Source organism: Rhinatrema bivittatum, unplaced genomic scaffold (assembly GCF_901001135.1).
Source record: "Rhinatrema bivittatum unplaced genomic scaffold, aRhiBiv1.1, whole genome shotgun sequence".
In the NCBI taxonomy this organism is placed as follows: Eukaryota; Metazoa; Chordata; class Amphibia; order Gymnophiona; family Rhinatrematidae; genus Rhinatrema; species Rhinatrema bivittatum.
Genome location: NW_021820433.1, coordinates 110,444 through 137,911, shown reverse-complemented (window position 1 = coordinate 137,911; position 27,468 = coordinate 110,444). Strand labels below are relative to the sequence as shown.

Below are 27,468 nucleotides of genomic sequence, written 5' to 3'. Positions count from 1 at the left end.
ACTAAATAAATGAAATAGACAGATGAAACGAATTTGTGGAAAACCCATCCCCCAAAAACGAAACGAAAGACAAACGAAATATTTTCTTCTTCCCACCCCTAGTATACAGCCCAGAGTGCTGGGCTGTATACTAGGGGTATAGAAAGAACTGAAAAATGAAATTACAGACTGTGGTAACTCAAAAGGTAGCGGCTTGGACACAGCCAGAGGAAAGAGGACAAACTCTTGCTGTTCCTTAGGTGCTCTTTATTTACAGTGGAAAAAGTCAGCATGAAACAAACAATGCGGCTCACTTTAGCTTCAGAGAATACATAGCCCTTGGACATAACAAGCCTTAGCATTCGGTATCTCTCTGCCTGAAGGGATCTTCCCTGGACCCAGAATCCCTTGTGGGGCTGATCCTTAAGGAAGAACCGGCTAGAACACTGTGGTCGGTCCCTGAAGGCAGTTTGAGGGAGTTTCTGTATACTCCCTCACACACCTATCATTTACTAATCTGTAAACTATCATTAAAATCAGCTAGAGTACCTGAAGAACGGAGGGTGGCCAACGTAACGCCAGTTTTTAAAAAGGTTACCGGGGTGATTTAGGAAACTACAGACTGCCGAGTCTGACGTCAGTGCCCGATAAAATGGATGAAACCATTAAGAACAAAATCACTGAACATATAGATAGTCATAGTTTAAATGAGATAAAGCTAATTTTTTTTAAGGTGTGAATAAATATGTGGATAAAGGTGAGCCAGCTTATAAATTTGCTGCTGCTGAAAATGAATCAAAGTTGTTAAATCTCAAGAAGACGGTGAGAAATTGGAAAAGGACAATGAGAGACTGGACATCCAAATGACAGCTTACATTTAAACGTAGACACGGGCAAGGTGATGCACGGAGGGAAGAGCAACTCAAAATTACAGCTACACAATGCAAGGCTCCACCTTGAGACATTATATTGTGATCCTCTGCTCAGTGTGTGGCAGCAGCCAGGAAAGCAAATAGAATGCTAGGGATTATGTTCGGTTTTATTCACTCTGGTTTTATTATTTAACAGTGACTTTTATTAGCTAGTTGTTACTTTATGCATGTTATTTCTATGTGTGACATATTTTATGATATTTGGTTTTACTCATATTGTCGAATCACTTAACAGTTACTTTTATTAGCTAGTTGTTACTTTATGCATGTTATTTCTATGTGTGACATATTTTATGATGTTTGGTTTTACTCATATTGTCGAATCACTTAACAGTTACTTTTATTAGCTAGTTGTTATCTTATGTATGTTTTTAATAGACCCCTACTCTGAATGTAAGAAGCGTGGGTAATAAATGCTTTTAAATAAATAAAATAAATATCAGGAAAGGAAGAGAGTATCCTAATGCCTCTGTATCGCTCCATGGTGCGACCTCGTCTTGAATACTGTGTGCAGTTCTGGTCGCCGCATCTCAAAAAAAAAAAAAAAAGATATAGCAGAATTAGAAAAGGGACAGAGAAGGGCAACCAAAATGATAAAAGGGATGGAACAATTCCCCTATGAGGAAAGGCTGAAGAGGTTAGGACTCTTCAGCTTGGAGAAGACACGGCTGAGGGGAGATATGATAGAGGTCTATAAAATGAGTGGAGTGGAACAGGTAAATGCAAATCTTTGTTTACTCTTTCTAGGGGACATGCAATGAAGTTACTACTAGGTGATATATTTCAGACAAACAGGAGAAAATATATTTTTTTTTTACTCAATACATAATTAAATTCTGGAATTTGTGGCTGGAGAATGTGGTGAAAGCTGTTAGTGTAGCTGGGTTTAAAAAATGGTTTGGACAAGTTCCTAGAGGAAAAGTCCATAAACCATTCTTAAGGTGGACTTGGGGAAATCCACTGCTTTTCTCTATGCTTTAGCAGCCTGGGATCTATTTACTGCCAGGCCCTTGTGACCTGGAAACAGGATAAGTGAGCTTGAAGGACCCTTGGTCTGACCCAGTAAGGGAATCTTATGTTCCTATATTATCATTCTGAAGGAGAAGAAGAGAGGCAGGAAAACAACACTTGATAAAAAAAAAAAAAAGAAAAAAGGAGAGGGAGGCTTTTGTTTTTATTTTTTGAAGCCCTAGTGCTCAAGGAGAAGTGGAAGCAACAGTGACAGTTTAACTCAGAAACTTTAATGAATCACATCAGTACTGTCAGGAATGCCAGGACGGCACTAAATATATTCAGCACCACAGGTATTCAGATGTGGCTGTAAAGTGAAAAATAACCTTTTAGTTCTGATTAAATAGATCCAGAAGATGGAGGACGCATCAGTCCTAAAACCAGTTATTAGCAATTCTAATTTGTTTTTATTAAAAAGAAAACCCAGGGCTTTTCAGTTAAAAAAAAAAAAAAAAAAATCACCAAATTCAGATTCTAAAGAAGATTGCCGGGCTTGCAGAATGAACCAGAGCCTGCACTGCGGAGGAAGACTGCCTTAGGACGGCTTGATTTGTTTTTTTAATAATTAAGTTTTGCAGCAAGCCTAGTGATCGCAGAAGGTGCCTGATAGGAGATCAATGAAACTCAAAACCCTTCACGTACGCACACTACAAATACAGCAAGAAGAAAGCGTGCCACCCCGACGCTCTTCTCTCACACACTGCCCCACCACGGGATAGGTACAGCACAGGCAGCAGCAGGGCAAGCTTCCCTCACACACTCACATATATATGCAGCCCCATCACAGAACAGGCACAGCACAGGCAGCAGCAGGGCAAGCTTCCCTCAAACACACACATATGCAGCCCCACCACAGAACAGGCACAGCACAGGCAGCAGCAGGGCAAGCTTCCCTCACACACACACATGCAGCCCCATCACAGAACAGGCACAGCGTGGGCAGCAGCAGGGCAAGCTTCCCTCACACACACACACATATGCAGCCCCATCACAGAACAGGCACAGCGTGGGCAGCAGCAGGGCAAGCTTCCCTCACACACACACACATATGCAGCCCCATCACAGAACAGGCACAGCGTGGGCAGCAGCAGGGCAAGCTTCCCTCACACACACACACATATGCAGCCCCATCACAGAACAGGCACAGCGTGGGCAGCAGCAGGGCAAGCTTCCCTCACACACACACACATATGCAGCCCCATCACAGAACAGGCACAGCGTGGGCAGCAGCAGGGCAAGCTTCCCTCACACACACACACATATGCAGCCCCATCACAGAACAGGCACAGCGTGGGCAGCAGCAGGGCAAGCTTCCCTCACACACACATATGCAGCCCCATCACAGAACAGGCACAGAACAGGCAGCAGCAGGGCAAGCTTCCCTCAAACACACACATATGCAGCCCCATCACAGAACAGGCACAGCCCAGGCAGCAGCAGGGCAAGCTTCCCTCAAACACACACATATGCAGCCCCACCACAGAACAGGCACAGCACAGGCAGCAGCAGGGCAAGCTTCCCTCAAACACACACATATGCAGCCCCACCACAGAACAGGCACAGCACAGGCAGCAGCAGGGCAAGCTTCCCTCACACACACACATGCAGCCCCATCACAGAACAGGCACAGCGTGGGCAGCAGCAGGGCAAGCTTCCCTCACACACACACACATATGCAGCCCCATCACAGAACAGGCACAGCGTGGGCAGCAGCAGGGCAAGCTTCCCTCACACACACACACATATGCAGCCCCACCACAGAACAGGCACAGAACAGGCAGCAGGAGGGCAAGCTTCCTTCACACACACGTATGCAGCCCCATCACAGAACAGGCACAGCACAGGCAGCAGCAGGGCAAGCTTCCCTCACACACAAACATATGCAGCCCCATCACAGAACAGGCACAGCGTGGGCAGCAGCAGGGCAAGCTTCCCTCACACACACACACATATGCAGCCCCACCACAGAACAGGCACAGAACAGGCAGCAGGAGGGCAAGCTTCCTTCACACACACGTATGCAGCCCCATCACAGAACAGGCACAGCACAGGCAGCAGCAGGGCAAGCTTCCCTCACACACAAACATATGCAGCCCCACCACAGAACAGGCACAGCACAGGCAGCAGGAGGGCAAGCTTCCTTCACACACACGTATGCAGCCCCATCACAGAACAGGCACAGCACAGGCAGCAGCAGGGCAAGCTTCCCTCACACACAAACATATGCAGCCCCATCACAGAACAGGCACAGCACAGGCAGCAGGAGGGCAAGCTTCCTTCACACACACGTATGCAGCCCCATCACAGAACAGGCACAGCACAGGCAGCAGCAGGGCAAGCTTCCCTCACACACAAACATATGCAGCCCCATCACAGAACAGGCACAGCACAGGCAGCAGCAGGGCAAGCTTCCCTCAAACACACACATATGCAGCCCCACCACAGAACAGGCACAGCACAGGCAGCAGGAGGGCAAGCTTCCTTCACACAAACATATGCAGCCCCATCACAGAACAGGCACAGCACATATTTATAACAGGCAGCAGCAGGGACTTGGATTCCATAAGAACATAAGAAATGCCATACTGGGTCAGACCAAGGGTCCATCAAGCCCAGCATCCTGTTTCCAACAGTGGCCAATCCAAGTCATAAGTACCTGGTAACAAGGAGTGGCTATTCCTGATTGATTAATAGCAGTTTTATGGACTTCTCCAGAAACATATCCAAACCTGATGCCTTAACCACATCCTCTGGCAATGAATTCTAGGGATGTGAATCGGGTCTGGATTAGGATCTGCAATCATAATCGTGTGATCGGGATCGTAGCCATTTTTTTATTGGCTGTGACTGATCCCAAAACCGATATACTCACCCCAACCCCTAAAATCAAATTCTATAGAATCCCCCCACCCTCCCGAGCCCTCCAAAACTTTTTTAAAGTACCTGGTGGTCTAGCGGGGATCCCGGGAGCGATCTCCCGCTCTCGGGCCGTCGACTGCCAGTAAACAAAATGGTGCCGATGGCCCTTTGCCCTTACCATGTGACGTGGCTACCGGTGCCATTGGCCGCCCCCTGTCACTTGGTAGGAGCAATGGATGGCCCGCGCCATGTTTAAAGATGGCGCTGGTCGCTGTAGCTCCTACCATGTGACAGGGGCCGACCAATGGCACCGGTAGCCCCTGTCACATGGTAAGGGCAAAGGGCCATCGGCACCATTTTGTTTACTGGCAGCCGACGGCCCGAGAGCGGGAGATCGCTCCCGGGATCCCTGCTAGACCATCAGGTATTTTAAAAAAGTTTTTTTTGGGGGGGGGGGGGGGGGCGGTCGGAAGGGTGGGGGATGCTAAACAATTAGATCTATGGGGTCGGGGTTTTATGTGTTCCCTTTCTCCCCTCCCCCCAAACAGATACGAAAACCACATGAGCCATTCGTGGGGTTTCCTATCTATTTGTTTCGGGGAGGCTCCGATATCTGACGAATTTTGAAATATTGTACCGATATTTCAAATTATCAGAAAAATGATTCACATCTCTAATGAATTCCACAACCTAATTGTGCGTTGAATGAAATATTTTTCTCAGATTTTTAAAAATGTGCTACTTGCTAATGGAGTGCCCCCTAGTCCTTGTATTATCCACCTTCCCGCAATATATGGCCCCCTCCTGTGATAAATTACAGTGACCTGCTAAATCTCCCTGTGGGATAGCAGAGGAAAAGCGTCAGGCTGGAGGCTCACTCCACACTGACTCCAGCCTCCCTCACACAAGACTCCACTTTATTGTTTACAGCTAACAGCTGACACATACCTAGACTGCTTACCTCCATCATTACCTTATATAGAAAGGATGCAGGAGCTGCTCTACCCTGGAGCCATGGGGCCTCCTGTTCCCAGTTGGACTCCACCTCTTATCCTGCCCAGCAGGGTCCCGCCCTGCTCTTTGGGATTTAAGGTGGACCAGGCTAGATGTCTGGTCCTATGCAGGCTAAAGTGGGCTGTATGGGACCAAGTTTGAGCTGAGGGAGACAATATCAGAAGTGTAGAATCAGGCTTTCTGGTTAAGGGTTGTAATCTCCGCATCAAGCAAGTTACCCGCATGCTCATTTGGTTTCCCAGACTGTACAGTTCAATGTCCTTGTTGGTTGTTATCTAAATCCAAGTCTTCTTTTCCCCCTGCTGTTGAACCAGTGAGCGATGATGGAGTTGCATCACAGTATGAAGGCTTATTTGTTAAGGGGTGGTAACCGCCACACCAGCAAGTTATCCCCTTGCCTCTTACTTCATTCCCCTCCCCCTTGCCTTTAGGGATCCACAGAGTTTATCCCATGCTCTTTTGAAACCTTGCACAGTTTTTGTCTTCACCACCTTCTCCGGCAGGGCATTCCAGGCATCTACCACCCTCTCCATGAAGAAATATTTCCTGACATTGAATCTGAGTCGTCCTCCCTGGAGTTTCATTTCATGACCCCTAGCTCTATTGGATTCTTTCCAGCGGAAAAGGTTTGTTGTTGATCATGCATCATTAAAACCTTTCAAGTATCTGAAGGTCTGATTCATATCTCCTCTGCTCCTCCAGGGTATACATATTTAAGTCCTTCAACCTCTCCGTATAAGTCATTTGATGGAGACCTCCCACCATTTTGGTCATCCTTCTCTGGACCGCCTCCATCTTGTCTCTGTCTCTTTGTAGATACGGTCTCCAGAACTGAACACAGTACTCCAGGTGAGGCCTCACCAAGGACCTGTACAAGGGGATAATCACTTCCCTTTTCTTACTCAATATTCCTCTCTCTATGCAGCCCAGCATTCTTCTACCTTTAGCTATCGCCTTGTCACATTGCTTTGCCATCTTTAGATCGCTAGACACGGTCACCCCAAGGTCTCTCTCCTGTTCCATGCTCAGCAGCGCTTCACCCCCCATCGCATACAATTCTTTTTCGGATTACCACACCCCAAATGCATGACTCTACACTTCTTGGCATTAAATCCCAGTTGCCATATCTTTGACTACTCTTCAAGCTTCCTTAAATCCCATCTCATTCTCTCCACTCCTGCCAGTATTTCCACTCTGTTGCAGATCTTGGTACCATCCGCAAATAGATAAACTTTACCTTCTATCCCTTCCGCAATGTCACTCACAAACATAAGAAACATAAGAACATGCCATACTGGGTCAGACCAAGGTTCCATTTACCATCACCCGCTGTCTTTTATCCGTCACCCAGTTTGTAATCCACGCCACCACCTTGGCGCTCACTCCCAAGCTTCTCATTTTATTCATGAGTCTTCTATGTGAGACTGTATCAAAGGATTTACTAAAATCCAAGTAAATCACATCAAACGCTCTTCCCTAATCCAATTCTTTAGTCACGCAATTAAAGAAATCAATCAGATTTGTCTGACAGGACCTTCCCCTGGCAAATCCATGCTGTCTCTGATCGCGCAACCCACCAGATTGTAGGTAGCTCTCTATCCTTTCTTCCAGCAGAGTCTCCATTAAGTTTCCCACCACCGAGTTGAGCCTAACCGGCCTGTAGTTTCCAGCCTCCTCTCTGCTCCCACTCTTGTGAAGCGGGACCACCACCGCTCTTCTCCAATCACTCGGCACCACTCCCATTTCCAGGGATCTATTGAACAAGTCACGCAGTGGACCCACCAGCACATCTCTCAGCTCCCTCAGTATCCTCGGATGAATCTTATCAGCCCCATGGCTTTGTCCTAGCTCTTCCCATACATTCTCTTCCTTAAACAGGGTTTAATCAAATCCACCCCCATCCACAGCCTTGATAACCAGCGATGGTCCTTCTCCAGGGTCTTCCTTAGTGAACACCGAACTGAAGTATGTGTTTAATATTCCTGCCTTTTCTTTATCTCCTTCCACACATTGCTCCTTTTCACCTTTCAGTTTCACTATGCCACTTCAGACCTTTCTCTGATGCATCTGAAAAAAGTTTTGTCATCTCTCTTTACCTCTTTGGCAATCCTTTCTTCTGCCTGACTTTTTGCTTTTCTGATTACTTTCTTCGTCTCTCTCTCAGTTTCACCAGATATTCTTCCCCGTGTTCCTCCTTTTTGGGATCCTTTATATTTCTTGAATGCTGTTCTTTTCACGTTTATTTTAGCAGCCACCTCCTCTGAGAACCACGTCTTGACCTTGGTTAGCTGCACCCATCTTTTTCTATTTTTCTTATTTTATTAAAGTTTCCCTTCTGAAAGTTTAATGCTAGAGACAAGTTCATCACCCTCTCACTAGCCCTTTCCTTCTTCTTCTTCTCCTCCCCCTCCCCCACTGATGCTGCCCCTTTGACTCGTCCCCAGTGAGAAAGACAGGACAGGACAGCAGTCCAGCATGTCTGGCCTTCGGTCTTTGGAGCACGAGGTTCCAGTGACTGCCACTGACCAAAAAGTGTTAAGACCCTGTCTTCACCCGATCGCTCTCTCTCCCTCTCTTTCCATCACAGCCCAACAGTCCAGCGGACTTCAGCTGAGCTCTCCAAACGTCTCCAAGAGTTCAAAGCAATCACAATATTAAGCTGCAGCATTCGGGGGTATTCAAGAGCAACTTTTAGCTGGTTAAGCCGCAGCCGAATACCCCAGACAAACCCAACCAGCGAACTGTGCCGCTCTTTGAAAATCTTCCCCCAAAGTCATTAGCAAAACCCTGAGAAAATGCCGCAAGGCCGATAGGTGGCTGAGAGCGAGCTTCTACGGCCACAGAAAAAGTAGAACCACCTAGTCTGCAGCAGCTTTTGCATACGGGTTCCCCACCTGCAGCTCGCCATGGTTTACCCTTCCTTTCATCAGCAGAGGATCAACAAGGAGGACCTGCGTTTAAGCCTGGATGTTAAATCCCGCACTTCTGCACGTCGCTATTTGAATCTCGGAGCTAAAGTTCCCCAAATTTAAAAAATATATATATATATATTAAACCAAACAATGGACATTCTGATACTAGACAGCCAAAGAAAGTTCCTGTGTCCAGGAATAAGGAAACCATCGCCTCCATGCTGCAGGTAGAGATTTTTCTGTCCCTAGTCCCTGCTCACCCTGCTCGAAAGCTCCGATATAGACTACTTTTAACCTTCCTGACCAGGATTATAGAAACAGAGGCTTCTGCAACAAGAACCAGTTGAGCTGAATTTTACTACAAAGTGAAACAGGCCAAGCTGAAGGGGTTTTCCGTGGCTACTGCAGTCGTTTTTGATGGTGCAGTATTTTGCTGGAGAAATGACTGTACAGCACCACCGGTACCAAAATTATTCTTAAATAATTTAGTTTACAGTTATTACAAAAAAAAAAAAAGTAGAAGGATTCTCTTGTTCAATTTTCTTTTATTCCGAAGGCCAGACACTGGTGCTGCATTGTTCCCAGCGGCTTGACCCTCATAAAATCTCAAATGAGATTCTCAGGTTTTGGTAAGAGAGGAAGGCCTGGGGTACGTTTACAAGTGCAATGTAGCAGGCCAGAGCGAGCGACCGTTTGAAGCAGCAGAGGCTCAGCTACACAAGGCAGGGCCCGGCTCAACAAATTAATCCTTAATTTGCCTGCCGCACTCCGGAGCCAAATTAAGGATTAAACAATGTTGAAAACAAAACTCCTTTTATTCCCAGATCAGGCTCAAATATGTCATCGAATGTAATCTGAGCAGGTCAGATCTTTCACGGTGACTGGATCACTTCCCCTTGCCAATTTACTCTCATCCTCCCACTGGGGTTGCCACTTTGCCCCGGTCCATGCAAACACGTGGATCCAGTCCCGGTTTTGCCCTGTTACATGCAGGGACGTTTCCCTAAGAAAAGCGGGACTTCAGCTCCACATTTACAAACAGAAGAAAACTTATGGCCAACTCGATGCCTTTGGCTTGACCTGGGCAAGGTGGCGACCCTGCAGAAGCGCACACTAGGCCCACTCTGCAGAGGGCTGCCAGTGCTCCAAAGGCCAGTTTAAGAATGCGGCAAAACGAGGAAAAAAGTGCATAAAAAAAAACAAAGACCGTGAGTCAGTCTGCTTGCAGATTTTTGAAACACCATCACTTCTGCCTAAAGTTTTGATTTTTTTTGCAACTTCTGAAAGGGGAAAAACAATTGCAAACGATAAACCTTATGCAAGAAGAAACTTGGGAAGAATCCAGCTGAAGTCCAAGTTTCTCCTGGCACAGGTTTTTTTTTTTTTTTCCGGATTTGCTTTTTCCCTTTCAGAAGCTGCAGAAAATCAGGCGAGACCTGTTGCCCTTCAATTTGACCCATAATTATTTGGCATTAAATGAAAAGCTACAACAGCTCAGAGGAACCTAAGGGCGAACATCCTTCCTCTACCTCAGTGGTTCCCAATCCTGTCCAGGAGGATATCCCCAACCAGGCGGTGCATGATCTGCACGCACCGCCTCAATAGCATGCAAATTTTCTCTCATGCATATTCATTGTGGATATCCTGAAAACTTGATGGGCTGGGGGGGGGTGTCCCCCAGGACGCATTTGGGAACCTCTGCTCTACCAGTTTGGCTTTTGACTGAAAGCAGCACAGTTAATACATTCAATAAAGAAAATACTGGATAGGCCAGCTTTATTTCTAAATGGAGGTGTTGTATTGATGGCATCATTTTGATCTGCATCTGCAAATGTTTTGAATCTAAGGACTTTTGTTCTTATTTAAAAGAACAAGGAATTGAACCTGTCATCCATCAGAGGCAAATTGAATTCTGAAATGTCAGACTAATATTGCAGAGGATACCATACGATACTCCTATCCACAGCTCTGAGCTTCATAAACCCACTGCAGCTAATCCTGTATTGCAGGCACATATTGGCCACCCTATGAGTTTCATTAAAACAAAAAGAAAGAAATTATTTCTAAGGGACAATTTTTACATTTCAAAAGGATTTGCTCTAGGGAACAAGATTTTCAGGTGAGAGCAGGTGCTTTGGGGAAATCAAAACCAAAAAGTAAATAAAGCAATGAAAACAGAATTTTGGCTGTAGCCTTTAAATTATCTAGTAAGACCCAGAGTGTCTCTCATCTTGAAAAATGAAGCAACATCTAGAGGGAAATTTATACTGAAAAACCAATGGTGAACCACTGAAATTCATTATGATTTAATTTCCAATAAACAGAATAGCCACGTGAAGGGTATTTTAGCAAAACAGTGAACAATTTTAAGATGGGATGAAATCTGAAAATCTGTTTCTCTGAAAAAGGAGATCAATAGGAAACATAAACAAATCTGAGCAATATCCTACTACCCAGTTATACATGGAAACTAAAAAAATAAAACGAGTTGAGAGGCTTAACAATTATGTTGAAAATACATGTAGAATGCATAATGTCTGCAGCTTCAAAATTAGTGAGGAAACAGGACAGGTTTTAGGAATTGTGATGATGAATATATAGTCTCTACCACGACTTAGATTACTATTTGCGATCAGAACTATTGTGGGAAGTCCCAAAAAAAATTATTAAAGGACCAGATTCATCAACATACTGTATCACATGAGCGACAGCATAGCGAGGAAGGCATTTTCATGACATTTGACCTAATTCACTGTTATGGGTATGGACTCCACCGATTAGAACCTCCCTTAAAGTGGGGAAATACGTTTCAATTATTGTTGCAAGGGGCGAGATCCTGGATCCCCCGACTAAAAAACGTTTCTTCTCTCCCCGGACTGAATGCCAAGTCGGAGAGAGGCGCCTGTTTCAGTTTCCCATTGCGGGTGCGTAAGTAGGAGCACTTTCGGTGCTGAAGCCACACCCCCCCCCCCCTGGAAGAAACCCGGGAAACTGCGAAAGCGGGTCGGGGGGGCTGGTGCTCCTCCGGTCCTGGCCACTTACAGTGGGTGACTTTCCTTTGCCGATGCTGTTCGGGGGGGGAGGTCAGCCGGCAGGCACCAGCGCGCCTTGGCTCTGTCACTGTGCAGCGAGCAGGGACGGTGGGGAGAACGATCGAGCTCGGGGGAGACTGCTCCGGACGTCTCTTCTAGAGTATTTCTACGGAGGGGGGGGGGGTGAGTCCGTCTCTTTCCACCGGCCCAGCCCGGGAAACCTCTCGGAGCAGGTGAAACGTTTTTCAGCTCCCGAGACTGCAGTTTTTAATGTTGCTTTTAAGGTGGCGTGGCAGCCTCTGCCGAGGGATTGTGCGACTCCTCTGGGAAGACGACCTTTAAAGGGGGGGGGAGCTGGGCAGCAGCAGGAGGACCCCCTAGGCTGAGTTTGCAGCCAGAAGCCTTTGGGCGCCGGCGCCTCGCCGAGGAGAGTGACCCGCGCGGCGAGGCCGTCACGCGCCGGCATAAGCCGCGCGCTGGGCGGACTGGACGGACCCACTTGGTCTTTAGCCGCCGTCACTGCTCGGCTTCTCTCTGAATTGAGGCGGGGTCTGATCCCGGGGGGGGGGGTTGGGGGTTTTTTTTAGTCCCTTCCAGTTCTGATTAAAGGCAGCCCCTGCTGTCACCCAATGCTAAAAATACCGTAGGGCGCTGTTGGGACGGGACGAGCCATCCTTTCTGGGAGTCAGCCGAGTACAAAAGTCCAGGGAAAGTTGGAGCCGCCGCACCGCCTTTCTGCAAGAGACTTCCCCCCCCCTGCGAACGATCAACGTCTCCGGCTCCGCTTTCAAACTTGGGCGCTTAAGATGCCGGAGCGGGATCCTGGTCGGCACCTGGTCGCTTCCCCCCCCGAGCATGCAGCGCAGTCCCAGGCAGGCGACGGGACGCGGAGCGGGCTGAGCCCTCCCCCTTACCTTGGCCGCCTGTCCCTCCGGGTCCGACCCGCCGACCTCCGCCGGTTTCCTTCTGCTGCTGCTGCTGCCCCAGAAGACGAGGAGAGCGGCGACGGAGAGGATCCCCAGGAGAGGCAGCAGCAGCCGGCGCGGCATCCGCCTCATGATCCCCGGGGGGGGGGGAGAAGCCCTCGCCGATTACCCCCGGGCTGTGGGGCAGGGGGCAGGAGACATGCTCGGAAGTGCCCGGCTGCCGCTCCCCTGCCTGTGCGCGGCCGCGCCGCTCCTCCTCACTGTGGCAAGCGACACGGGCAGCGGCGGAGTCGGAGCCGCCTGCCGGCGATCAATCCTTCTCTGTGCACGTGAGACCGAGTCCGGTCTCTCTCCCCCCCCCCCCATCCCGAAGGGAAGGAGGCACCACGCCGATGGAGCCCGTCCAGTGCCATTCACAACGCAGGCGAAGCGGAGCTGCCCCCTTCTGGGAGGGCTTAGCACCCCCTGCTGCACGGCGGGGAGGGACGGAGAAGGCGCGCACCTGCTCGCGCGGTATGCGGGGGGGGACCTAACCTGGCCGCTGCCCTTCCTCCCTACCCCTCGCTTTCCCCCCTTTTCCGGGCAGTCCTCGGGGGCTGCGGAGCCTTTGGGACCCCCCCCCCACCCTGCTTTCTGAGGAGTGGGGGGGGGGGGGAGAGGCGTAAAAGAGGGGCAGGATAGCAGCCGCAGACTCAGAAAAAAACGGAGGGGGACTGAGGTCTGTGCAATAAAATGTACTCTTACAATGCTGCATTGTTTGCACAGATAGTTGAATATTCTGGCTTAATGATTTAAATGGGCAATTTATAAAACAGGCTTTGAAGAGGAGATGCAGCTTCCCTCTCCAGCATTGTTTTGGGCTTTCGGAGGCAAAGCTGGAAGCACTTCAGAGATTTAGTCATTGTAGGTGTTTCATTAATAGTTTCTATGTTCAAAGACCTGCTGGAGAGCCCAGAAAGGTATATTTAATAAACCTGAATAAATGTGTAATATAATTCAACATGAAACATAGACTCCTTAGTGGCAGTAGGTATAATATGGGGGAGCAGGTTTGATGGAGGGTGGGTTTGAATGAGTTTGGGCATGTTATCTGGGTATTACTGTGTTTTATATATTGATGTAAGTAATTACATTTTGTTGTAATATTTTATATTTATACAGCTGAGTTAAATGTTTTTAACGCACTTTATATATATTTTTTTGTATTGTAACATGTATTTGAGTAGGCATTTACCCAGAGAAAGATGTAACCCAAAGTGTTTTGTCATATATAGTCCACGGTAGTGTAACAAATCACCTCAGATATAAAATAGATAAGCAACTTAAGAAGTTAGTAAATAATAATAATCCTCTTGTGACTTCTAGCAATCACTGGCTGGATTTGGCTCTCTGAGTGATTTACATTTGCATGTATGGGGTATGTGTATATGTGTGTGTGTGTGTCATATAGAGAGAGAGAAATAGATATGTAAAACTACAGAAATATGAGTGGGAATTGATTAAATTATACATTTGGATGTAATATATTAAGCAAACAATGCGATGCCTCTGAGATCTTTTGGGAGGAGATCAGTCAATATAGGATTAGCTATTTTGAGAACTCAGATTCTGTTAATGTGGGAGGTTCACATTTTACTTGTCCATTTTAATGCAGATGGGCAATCAAGCTGAGCCAGTAGTTTAGCATTGTTGAAGCAGCTGGGGTTAAAATGCCACTGGCTTTGGCATAAAGAGGAATTTAAACGGGAACTGGGCATAGAAACCCAGAGGTGAACTGGAAGACTTTTGAAGTATAATGCTAGAAGGGGGGGGGGGGGGGCTCACTTTTTATTAAGGGGAGAGTGGCCAGGTTAGGGCCAATCGGTCACCCCCCCCGTGCCACTGACTGACTTGTCAGCCGCCAGTACAAACAGTAACTCAAACGTAGAATATGGAAATTCTGACAGGGGCCTCATCTCGTAGTACTGCAATCTTGATTGCGAGAGTAGAAACCCCTTTCTTTTAATATTAAATAGTGCATCTACTTCAGGAGAGGAGAGAGCAGGAGAAACACTTCCTGAGGGATGTGTTTGAATCCAGCATTGGCACAAGAGAGAGCCAGCAGTCCTAAGCCAGTCCTGTTGTGATAGGCATGTCATTATCATCCAGATAATGTTATTTTCTTTCTGCATTCTAATCTAGATAATAGATCTTTGACCAGGAGAGCACCCTGATGGTTACAGAGTGAAAAAACACCCCCCCCCCCCACACCCCAGTTCACATTCTGCCTCCCCCCAACTCACTGTGTGATCCAGGACACATTGCATCACCTTCCTGTGCTCTTAGGGAACGGGACCCTGTAACATTTTTGTTTTATCTTGCTGTCATCCAATGGATTTTATGCAGCAAGCGTGACCTGTAGAGCGGTGCTTCCCTGTGCCCACAGTAGCGGCCTCCAGCACTCCCCGAGCAAGCGTGCGATGTTGGCACCGAGCTCTTATCACAGCTGGGAAAGGCGTGTGCCTGCTCTCTATCCAGACCCTTAGAAGTGCATTTGTCACCACAAGAGGGCTCCCAGTTCCTTTCAAAAATTAAAACCCTTAAAAAAAAAAAACCTAACAAAAAACAACCTTGTGTATATAGATATAAATGTTGCTCTTAGTTTAGCCTTGTCCCCATGTGCAGGCTTGTTTTCAAGCTAAGGGAATATGTGAGGAGGAGACTAAAATAGCCTCAGCTTATTTAGGGCTGAGGCATTGCATGAGTCTAACACATTGGCAGGAATATGAGGGAAGATTAAAACAAAAAAAATATGAGTATGAGGCTTAGTGGGAGCAAGACAGAGCCAAGGAAAGAGGCACCATGGTTTTCGAAGGAATGCAGCTCCTGTACGTTCCCCTGCGAACACCTGCACAATGCCTCTGATTCACGGGCACAGGCTTAGCAAGAAGAAAAGTCTCTGATGAAAAATGGGATTGCATCCGAGAACTTGGCTCGTGTCTCTGAAACTCTCTCCAGCCCCAGCCCACTGCTGGCACGCACTGTGACAACTGATCTCGAGGAGAGAACATTGCGAGGGATTCACGTGGGTAGCAAAACGGAACACTGACTGGGCCCTTTAAAATACCCAGGGGAATTCCAGAGCTCTGCAGAGTCCCAGAAGGCCCTCGCCATTCTTTGCCTGCATATTTTTCCACTCAGTGCGCCTTGCCCGAAAATTCAGCCGTTTGCAAATGGTTGGTCGAAGATGTAAAAGCGCTTTAGCACACTATATATACCCTTTGGAATCAAAATGGCTTTTAATACAGGGAGTTCTGTAAGTTCACTATAAACCCCTTCTAGGTACTTTAGCCGGGAGTAGAGGGAGGCTCAATCTGAAACATGACTACCCTAGGTATCCTTAACAGAATGATATTAAGGGTCCTTGGAGGTCCATATTCAATTGCTGATCGGCAAGCACAGTTAGCTAGATAAATTTATCCAGCACTCTGCAGGGATATTCAGGGCTGGTGCAAGGGTATTAGGGGCCCTAGGCAAACCTTACAGCTTTGTGCCACCTCCCCACACACAATTATAAATTATGCATTTATAACAGATTTTATTAAAAAGAAAATACACGTTGTGATAGTTACATGCACTGTTGGGATGCCAACAAGAAAACTCTGCAGCTTAAAATTCATATGGCATCACACCTATGTTTCGTGTGGGCATGGTCCTCTCGTATCAACACAGTACTATCTGCCAACAGTCGCAACCCTACCTATGAAAAGGAATACCGCAAATATTACACCAGAATCTAAAATATCAATACACCTCCTATCAGGAAAACAGAACAGGCCAAGCTAATACAGATCCCTACAGAAAAACCACATGCTAAAAGAATGCTTCATCTCAGTCTTGCATGCAGAACACAGACTCTCATAAAATACAGAATGAAGCCACCATAAAGTATAAATAGAAATGTGCAGACAAAAAGTGAACTGTAAAACGCAACAAGCCAGACTCTCTATACATTGCAACAATGGAAAAACAAAAATTTCACCATTCCTCATGAAACAAATCAATAAAATCAAGATATATAAATCATTAATCATATTACTAAAATCATGCTAATAAAGTAATTTCAAAACAGCTGATGAATAGAATATCCAATAATTAAAGACGCATACAAATTTTGAAAGCTTTCCCAAACACCAATAAAATATTTCAAAACAGCAGACACATCAAAGACCACCCAATAATTAAAATAAGGATAAAAAATCTCCCACTCTCCATACCTGGGAGCTTTTAATTTTCAGTCTGAATTTGTCATAGATTAGTGGGAGGAAGCAGTGGCTGCGATACAGACTTTCTCCTCTCTCTAATATACACACGGTCCAACACTTACTCACATTTATATACACACACACTCTCTTCCCCACATGCTCTCGCACACAAACACTCTCTCTACATGCTTTCACGTACACTTGCTCTCTCATATGCATACTCTTGCTCTCTCAACCCTATATGCTCTCTCAAACAATCACACACACATGTTCACTCTCCCCCTCATGCTCTCTTACATGCAAATGCTTTCTCCCCCCCCCCCCCCATGCTGTCCTTCACATGCTCTCACACAAACACATACTCTTTTTTTTTTTTTCCCCCACAAGCTGACACACACATGCTGCCTCTCCCCATATGCCAGGTTCTTATGGCCTGGATTGGCCACTGTTGGAAACAGGATGCTGGGCTTGATGGACCCTTGGTCAGACCCAGTATGGCATGATCTTATGCTCTCACACACACACGCATGCATTCACAAACACACTCTTTTTTTTTTACTCTCCTTCCTAGGTGTAGGCAGTTCTTCCACGGCACCAGGAGGCCTTCACTGTCGTCCTTGTTGAGCGGAGATGCTGTCTCTCTTCTGCCCTGCGGCCCCGCCCAGTCCTGCCTCTCTTCTGCCGCATGCTCCGGCCGATGCTGCAAAAGTTATTTCACGCTTCTGAGCAGGTCTGATGGAAGCAGTAGGTGGCTGCTGGCCTGCCCCCAAACCTGTGGTGCCCTAGACCCTTGCCTAGCTCGCCTAATGCTTCCACCGGCCCTGGGGATATTCGGTGCTGTGGGCACGCTGCTGAATATCCCTGGCTATCTTAAAATACACGGATAAGTTTACCCAGCTAACCTTAGGAGAGCTCTTCGGCTGTCCTGAATGTTATCTGGCTATGTTACACTCATAACATGGAAATCGGTGTTTAGCCAGATAAGCCAAGTCCGCCCTGCCCTCAAGTTTGAGCCAGATAAAAAGTTATCTGACTAACTCAGTAGAGTGGGATTTTCAGATCATGCTGTTTTATCTGGCTGTGCTTGGACCTAGCCGGACAAACAACACTGAATATTGGCCTCACTTTTCTTTTAGATAGGGTGCATCGGTAGAAATGGAGGGAAATTCAGCTGGAGGTACAAACACAGGCATCTAAAACTTCTTAAAATTATTCTCACTAGTCCCTTCCGTTCACCTATTTTCCCATAGATCAAAAATAATCAGTTATGCACTGCAATAACATCGTTTTCCCATCCTTATTATATAACCAATACTGTCAAGCAAAAGAATTCAGAGCCAAATGAATTGAATACATAACTTAAATGAGAGAGTCACAGGTGTAAATTCTACAAAGACATTCTATCTCTTGTTTTTAGTGTGACTAGATCCAGCCCTAAATAAAAATAAAACGTGCTAGCAGATTTCATGCGCACGCTTATTCGGGGTCACAGATCATGGAAGAGAAGGTGCTCGGCTCACAGCTTCTGTCTCTCTGCCAGTGGATTATTAACTGGCTGACAAATGCAGATAGTTTCCAGGCAAGGCCCCCACTCTCCAATTCCCCGTCCTCTGAAGCTTCCAGACAGACACGGGGGCTGTTGGCACGGTTTGCGCCCTCCCACGTGGCTCCTGGCAGAATGCACTGCAGTCACAGCTCCTGCAGAGGAAGTTGCAGTTTCACCTCTGCACAAGGTCTGCGCTGGCTCCTGTTTCTTTCATATCCCAGGGACTGAGCCGAATCTCACTATTGTGGCTCAGGTCCCGGCTGGACGGAGGGAACACCACCCTTCCCTGCAGGTTGAGAACATTGGGTTCTGGAGGCCAGCAGCTCAGTCCATCATGGTGAGTCTGGAGCAAGGCTTGGACAGGAACAGAGTGCAGGTAAGGCTGGAACTGAGGCTTGAGTGTAGGCAAAGACTGGAACTGGATCGTGAGTGCAGGTGAGCACTGGAACGGGAGCGAGATTTATATATTTTAAAGTGTTTATATACCGCTTTTACAATTACTTGGTCAAAATGGTTTACAAGTGTAAAACATAAATATGAAATCAATAAAAATAAATAATAAAAAATTACAAAAATTTCATTAATATAATAAATCAAAATAAATAAAAAGTAAAATATTACATCTTACATAACAAGAAAAGGAGAGCGTGTGGCTTATAGTGCTACAAATGACCTCCAGAAAACCTACTGTGCTTGATGTAAGGACAGAACAGGGCGAGACGAGGAGAACACAGATCATGGAACATAAAGGCCCCAAGGCAGCGTTAGGCAGGGAAGGTCCTGAGGGGCTACACATTGGAAATGCCTAGATGGGCCACAAGGCAATGCAAGGGAAGGAGAAGGAAGGCCCTTAGACCGCAAGGCAAAGGTAGGTAACGGTGGCCAGGGCAAGGAGCCCAGGGCAACTCAATGCGAAGGCAAGGAGGATTTGACAAAGCTGGATTATGCAGGGCTGAGGCTTGGGTGTGTTGCGGGCGAGGACAAGGAGCTTGGCAAGGCTGGAAACCTGGTTCGCTGAGGACTCCTGGTGGCGAGGAGGCTGCACCACAGGGATGAGTTTGATGAGCTGTGAGGAGCTGATGGGGATAGCATGGAACGGAGCTTGCCACATGTGCTGACATGGCATCCAGCCAGAAGAGGAGCGCTGAAGACTGCGGCCAGGAGAGGAGCTGGGGGGGGGGGGGGCGGCGGCTGGCGATTACTTAACCTGAAGATGAGAAGGCGCCAGGGCTGCCAGGCTGGGTATGGGATCCCCATAGCACCTAAAAGACCGAAAATGAACGGATTCCGGATCTCATGCCAGTGGTGTCCCCAGCCCCCTGAGTTTCATGCTCTGGAGGCTCCCCAGTGAGAACTGCGGGAACTAATGCTGGTGAAAGAGAGAGAGAGAGGCCGGCACAGCAGCAGCGGAAGCCAGAGGTGAATGGGCTCCGTCCGCGGGGCTTGATATGTTTTTGTGCAGTGCAGCAGACGGGGCCTGTCACCGTGACCTCCGCAGGTTGCCTTTGGTGCTTCCTGTGCCGAGGTAGAGTTTTTTGAGAGACTCGAGGGCAAGGAAAGAGGTGGCCCGGAGCTCATCTTTCCCCCGCCTGGCTCCCTGTGTGCCCCGAGGTCACACAGGGAGCCAGGCGGGGGAAGGGCTGCCAGGGTGAAGCAGCAGCCTGCTGGAAGAGGAGCTGTGCTTGCTGTCTTCCTCCTCCACTGCTTCACCGGCTGCCACGGAGCCTGAGAAGCAGTCGTAATTTCAGAGTGGCTGTGGGGTTTCAGCACTCGGATAGATACGTGGCCTTTCTCATCACAGCAATAGCGCAGAGGGAAGAACATCGGGGGACTTGGAGCGAGGGCTCACCTGGGAAGGTGAGGTAGGCACGGATCTGGCCAATTGCCTAGGGTGCCAGATTTTGAAGGCCCCCAAATACCCAGGCCAAAGAGAAGCCAGGTTCTGCTTCCTACGGTGCCAATGTGCCGGCACAGCTTCAGAGGGGCACCCGCCACCCTGGCACTGCCTATGGGCGCCGCAGTCTTAAATCCGGTCCTGTGGCTGGGTGCTGGCTGGAGCTGAGAGCCATTGGGCTCTGAGGAGAAAGCTGCCTCCGATGCAGGACCCACTGTGGTTGGTGGTGGTGGGCAGAGCCCAGCTCGCGCTGAATCATGTGTGGAGGAGAGAGAGCCAGGAGCTGGCTGGCTGTGTGCTTTTATTATTATTATTATTATTTAAAGATTTTTATATACCGGGGCACGTAATAGAGCATCACCTCGGTTTACATATAACATTAATTCAGCATAGCGCTTTACAATATAACATAATAACTGAGATAATGCAAAACAATGTATAACTTTGTATTAGGAGAATAAATATCCAGATATGAGTGTATCTAAGAATAAACTATCATGTCAGCATCTGAAAACTGCCCGCTTAGCTGAGGCTCTGGTACTGCTTGAAGATTTGCCAGTTTCTGGGATTTTGTTTTCCAGGTTCCGGTGAGGCAGTCCATTCCTGTTTGAATCCAGTTGTGAAAATGACTTCCAAAGCCAGGACCCAGGTCCAGCAGACTGCCTTGTCTTTGTATTGTTCTTTGTTCGTGCTTTATTCCAAGTGCTGTGTTTAAATACCTGCTTTGCCCTGAGGTTGTCCTCGAAAGCAGTGGTTCTCAACCTTTTTTCGTCCAGGACACACCTGACAGATGGTTCTCACATGCGTGACACACTGAACGTGTGACCGTCACAGGGTAAAATGTAAATATACATTTTGCATCCTCAGGAACCCAGTCGACCCCCCAAAAATGGGTGCAGAGCAGAACTAGGGCATTACCCGTACAGCTCACCATACAAAAAAAGATATTCTGGATCTGATGACATCTCAGTAAAAGCAAAACAAACTCTCTTTACTGGCAGGCACAATAGCCTTCCTTATGAAAAGACAGTGATTTACTACTATAAATATTTAACCAGGCCCTAAACACTAATACACCTCCTATTAGGAAAACAGAGCAAGCCAAGCTGCTATAGATAGAAACCCACTTAGAAATAATTGTAAAACTATACTAATAAATGTTACAAAACAGCTGATGAACAGAATAACATCCAACAATTAAAATCTCATAAAAATTATTAAAAATTGTCCAAATATCAATAAAATATTTCAAAACAGCAGACACATCACACAATACCCAATAATTAAAATGGCAATCAAGAAAAATAAAAAGCTACCTTTGCTTACCCTCTCCAGCAACTCTCCTACTCCTTTCCATTGCAGGCCAAAAGCACTCACCAGAAGCAGCAAGGGCTGCTGAAGCTCTGTCCTCACAGTCCTCTTCCTTTAGCGCCCACAACCAGTCTCTGTCTCACACACACCAGTCACCTCCCTGACCAATCTCTGTCTCTCTCACACAGACACCAGTCACCTCACTGACCAGTCTCTGTCTCTCTCACAGACACACCAGTCACCTCCCTGACCAGTCTCTGTCTCTCACACACTCATACATACACACCCGTCACCTCCCTGACCAGTCTGTCTCTCACACACAGACACCAGTCACCTCACTGACCAGTCTCTGTCTCACACACACATGTCATCTTCCTGACCAGTCTGTCTCTCTCTCACAGAAACACATCACCTCTGTCAGTCTCTCTATCAATCACACACACATGCTCTGTCACTTACATACAAGCTCTCAAACACACACAAATGCTCTTGCTCCCATTCTACCACATACACACACACAAAGCTGCCACTCATGAACCCAGGCACCCATTCTACCACACACACACACAAAGCTGCCACTCACGTACCCAGGCATCCATTCTACCACACACACAAAGCTGCCACTCATGTACCCAGGCATCCATTCTAACACACACACATAAAGCTGACACTCACGCAGCCATTCTACCACACACACACCTGCCACTCACGCATCCAGGCACCCATTCTACCACACACACACACACACACAAAGCTGCCACTCACGCACCCATTCTACCACACACACACACACACACAAAGCTGCCACTCACGCACCCAGGCACCCATTCTACCACACACACATAAAGCTGCCATTCACGCACCCATTCTACCACACACACTCACAAAGCTGCCACTCATGCACCCATTCTACCACACACACTCACAAAGCTGCCACTCACGCACCCATTCTACCACACACACTCACAAAGCTGCCACTCACGCACCCAGGCACCCATTCTATCACATACAAACACACACAAAGCTGCCACTCACGCACCCATTCTACCACACACACACAAAGCTGCCACTCACGCACCCATTCTACCACACACACTCACAAAGCTGCCACTCACGCACCCATTCTATCACATACAAACACACACAAAGCTGCCACTCACGCACCCATTCTACCACACACACTCACAAAGCTGCCACTCACGCACCCATTCTACCACACACACACAAAGCTGCCACTCATGCACCCAGGCACCCATTCTACCACACACACAAAGCTGCCACTCATGCACCCATTCTACCACACACACACACAAAGCTGCCACTCATGCACCCAGGCACCCATTCTACCACACACACACACACACAAGCTCACATGAATCCTCTTCTCATTGTTTGGCCCAATAAGCCTGGCCTCCGCTTATCAGCCTGTTATTATTTGTGATAAATGTGGGTGGATCCTTGGGCTGGTGGCAGATGACCATGCCCACGGGGGAAGATCCCGAGAGGGACCACCGGTCAGGCTCAGAGTTGGGAGACAGACACACACTAGTTCTTTTATTAAACAGTTCTTGAGAACCACCAGAGGTGGCAGTAGTGAGCTGGAAGAGCCCGGCTGGGCTGTAGTCCCTCAGATACTGGAACAGCGATCCCAGGATGGCTGAGCTGTAGAGAAAACTGAGATAGTGAGTAGGCAAGGTATGCAGAGTTCAGGAACAGAACCTTGATGGTAACATTCACACAATAGTCTCTTGGAATATTCCAGGAGCTGGAATGAAGTAGGCCCTCCAGGAGCCTACTTCATTCAGGAAAGCTCTGAGAGAGAGATGGTAACTCACTAATATTGTAGGCAGCGGTGACTTCCTGGCAGAAGTTATATTCAGTAGCAGGTCCGGGAACGTGGGCCCTCGAGGAGCGAGTACCGGTTCCAGACTGCGACCTGAAAAGTAAAAGAGAAAGCGAGGCCCCCGAGGAGCGGGTACCCCTGGTAAAGTCCGAGGAGGCAGAGTAGCAAGGTAAGCGGAGAGCGAATCCCATCCGCAGTGATACCTGGAGGCAGCTAGGTAGGAAACCTTTTGCTAACTCGAATAGCTAGCAAAACAAGAGACCTTAAATATCTGGCGATGATGACGTCATCTCAGGGGGACGCCCCTGAGGTTCGCGCCACAGCTGGTACTTGAGTCGGGGCCACGCGCGCGCCCTTAGGCCTCAGGAGAACATGGCAGAAGGCAGCGTCTAGCCGGTCCGGGAACGCTGGAGAAGGTCGGTAAGAAGATGCCGCGGCAGCCAAACTTCCATCAACCAAAAAGGGAGTCGCCAAAGAGGTAAGGTGGGTGGAGTGGAGACGTCGGGCAGCGATGGTCGCAACACAGCCGCCGCTGGCCTGACCTCTGGCGGTGTGCAACGTCTCTCCAGCTGCCTCCAGCGCTGCGCAGGGTCTCTCCGTTCTTCGGCCCCGTCGGCCTTAGCTCCAGCAGGGGCATGCGGCGTCTCTCCATTCTTCGGCCCCGTCGGCCTTAGCTCCAGCAGTGACATGCGGCGTCTCTCCATTCTTCGGCCCCGCTGGCCTTGGCTCTGGCGGTGGTGCAGCGTCTATCCCATCTTCGGCCCCACCGGCCTTGGCTCCAGCGGTGGTGCAGCGTCTGTCCCATCTTCGGCCCCACCGACCTTGTCTCCGGTGGCGCAGCATCTCTCCTGGCTTCCGGCAGTGGCGCACAGATCTCTCCACTCTTCAGTCCCGCCCCTGGGGAGAAGGGAAGCACAAGTGGGGCAGTGGGGCACCGGGAGCCGCGACACACCTGCTAGTGCTTGGCGACACACTGGTGTGTCGCGACAAATCGGCTGAGAACCTCTGTTCTAAAGAGTTCCAAATTCCCTCAGCTCAGGTGTGCTAGACAGGTAGAGTGTTCCAGGATGCAGTGCCCTCTGCTGACTGATCAGAGGAACTGTTCCTGCTTTAAGAAATTCCTTGACAATTGCCAGATTGATGGTTTTCCTTTTAGACTTTGGGCTTTCCTAAAAGAAGGTGAAGACCTTCTCAGTGAAGGTGGGATAAAAGACCAGAAGATCTTCAGGTTTTAAGGACTGTGAGGCCTGAGTTTAAGGGACTTTGCTTTTGCAAAAACTTTGAGGTGGTTTGGGAAAATTCATGGAAATTCATGGAAAAAAAAAAGCATAAAAGCAAAACTTCCTGAAAAATAGTAGAAAATGGAAAAATCCTTACTATAAAAATTCTTAAAATACAATATATTTTTATTGCTCAATCAAATGTTTGCATTTTTCTTTGCATTTGCAAGCTTAATTAATTGTTTTTTATTTGATTTATATTCTACCTTTCAAGTACTTCAAAGTGGATTACATTCAGGACTGTAGTTATTTCCCTGTCCCTAGAGGCCTTACAATCTAAGGGCCAGACTTACTAAATGTTTTCTCCCATTCTGTGTCTATGGGAAAAATGTTTAGTGAATGACCAACCCTAAGGGGGTCATTTTCTATTGATATCATACGTGTGCGATAGCTTCATAGGAGCGGAGTCAGCACCGGAAGGGGAGGTGTCAGGGCAGCACAGGGGCGGACACGGCGGTGAAAATGGAGGAACACTTATCGCTGCCAGTAGCGTGCCCAATAGCACCACCTTTTCCGATGGCGCTATTGGGTGCGAAAGCCAGCAGCGATAACACCGTGGTGGTGCGATCGCTGCCAGCTTTCGCAGGTCCACCCCCGCTTCGCCCCCCATTAGCGCCGGGATTCAGGAAGCCACGGTAGTTTAGAATATCCGGCCCTAAGTTTGTACCCGAGGCAATGGAAGATGAAGAGAAATGACCAAGGTTACAAGGAGCGGCAGCAGGATTTAAACCCTGGCAAATGGCCAGATCTTGGTACACAAAAGAAGTATCAAACCACAGTTAGAGCAGGAACCTGGTGGAAAGTTATGAGTAGTATAGAGTTGAATTTAGCTGCTTGAGAATCTGATGCCAAAATATCAAAGCAGGATGTGAGTCAGTAGCATGAGCTGTTTGCAAACCCGACCTACACCAGACAGAGCTCAGCAGATTGCAGGAAGATGTCTGGATAAATAACTGCAGATGCAGAACTATGGAACGTACCACAGATGAGGTCTAAACAAGCCACGATGACCAAATATGGTCCAACATTGAACTATCCAATTAAAGTCTGTCAGTAGATTCTGAGGAAGCAGGGCAGCCTTCTGGTCAAGAGCTTTGTCTAATCCGGTGTCTACAAACTTGCTAGACAATAGGAAATTCCCAGGAGCCAGGCACCAGCCAATCGCGATATCAGATTCCCATGAAGATAGGCTAAGCTCTGCTATGATGACTGTGTACAAAACTACGCGCACATGAGCTCGGCCAGAAAGATTGCGATAGGACGTGCTGAGAGCAAAAAGATACTGCAGAGAGGGACCTGACAAGAGAATTACTATGCCAAAAATCCTCAATTGGCCAATGAGTTCAGAAGCAGCTGAACTTCTGTGATATCTTAGATGGGGGTTAGATATTTCTATTGCTGGAAAGCTAACCAGTCTCACAGGGTAGCAATGAAGATGCAAACTTTGTAATAAAGTTTTGGCATGACCTCTTTTTATATCCTATTCCGCTTCTACTTGGGAAGGAGCCCAGGAGTGGAAGAAATGTTCCAAAACAAAATGGGTTGCCTTTACAAAATTACTATTTAGACATAATTTTATTTATTTAACATGTTTTGTATACCGTCATTCGGTTTCACCATCATAATGGTTTACAGTAATCATAATAGGTAGACAAAAGTAACATCAGGGTTTCTACAGAGAGTATAATAGTTGAACAAGTTAGGTAACAATGGTAGAATTAACAGGGAGGGTGTTAGTCATTATATATTGGTAAAGTTCTTGAGTGCGTATTGTGGGTTTCGTGGTCATGCTGAGATTTCATGGGTGGAACAGATGGTATCTCTGTTTTCTTGGTGTTGTATTGGGTGGGAGTCTGTTGGTGTTGATGATTGAATGCGTCTGAGTAGGCTCTGGTGAACAGCCAGGTTTTTAACTCTTTTTTAAAGGTTTGATGTCTGATTGAAGTCTTAGATTGAAAGTTATAGAGTTCCATAGTGAGGGGCTGGCGATGGATATAGCTCTCTCACGAGTTGTTAATAGATGCGTGGTTTTTGCGTGAGGGATTTTGAGGAGGCCTTTATTCATTGAGCGAAGGTTCCTTTTTGGCGCATGTAATGCGATGTGTTTGGTTAGCCAGTAGTTTTGTTGTCCTGTGATTGATAATGAGGTTGATATTCAAAAGTCATTTAGATGGATATCTGAAAAGATATCCATCTAAATGGCTTAACCCGCTATATTCAACCTTATTCTGGCTAAATTTTAGCAGGCTAATAAGTTGGGAGGTTAGAATTTAGCTGGATAAATTGAGATATGCCTGTTTTGTCCCAGACCACACCCATGTGACTGCCCAGGCCCCTCAGGAAAACACACACAATAACAATAAACTTTTACTTAACTGAGAAAAGCAAAGGAAATGAACACAAGTTATGAAACAAAGCAAAACACAAATGTAAAAATATAAACATTTATACTATATATATATATATATATCCACTATAAAAATCCAATAGCATTTAAGGAGGAAAAAAAATCAGTGTATTAGCCAATGCCATACCTGATGAGATAACTGAGGTCCAAAATAAAATTCAAAGGTTTTCTCTCGAGAGTCTTGCTGAACAGACACAATCTACTTCTAGTTTTGCTGCTGGTTCAGAGTCCAACCTGAATGCTTAGATTTGTCCTTGTTTAAGCATCTTGAGGTATTA

The 27,468-nt window shown here is 47.3% G+C and overlaps 1 protein-coding gene across 1 annotated transcript in view; it reads right to left on the bottom strand.

Moving 5' to 3' along the window:
* Positions 1-13,133, bottom strand: part of LOC115081624 (polypeptide N-acetylgalactosaminyltransferase 14-like) — a gene marked incomplete at its 3' end in the record, with an annotated part of 542,489 nt that extends 529,356 nt beyond the window's left edge. Inside the window, 1 exon segment of the mRNA XM_029586053.1 lies at positions 12,654-13,133. Coding sequence (XP_029441913.1) covers positions 12,654-12,797 — 144 coding nt within the window.
* Positions 13,134-27,468: the final 14,335 nt, after the last annotated feature.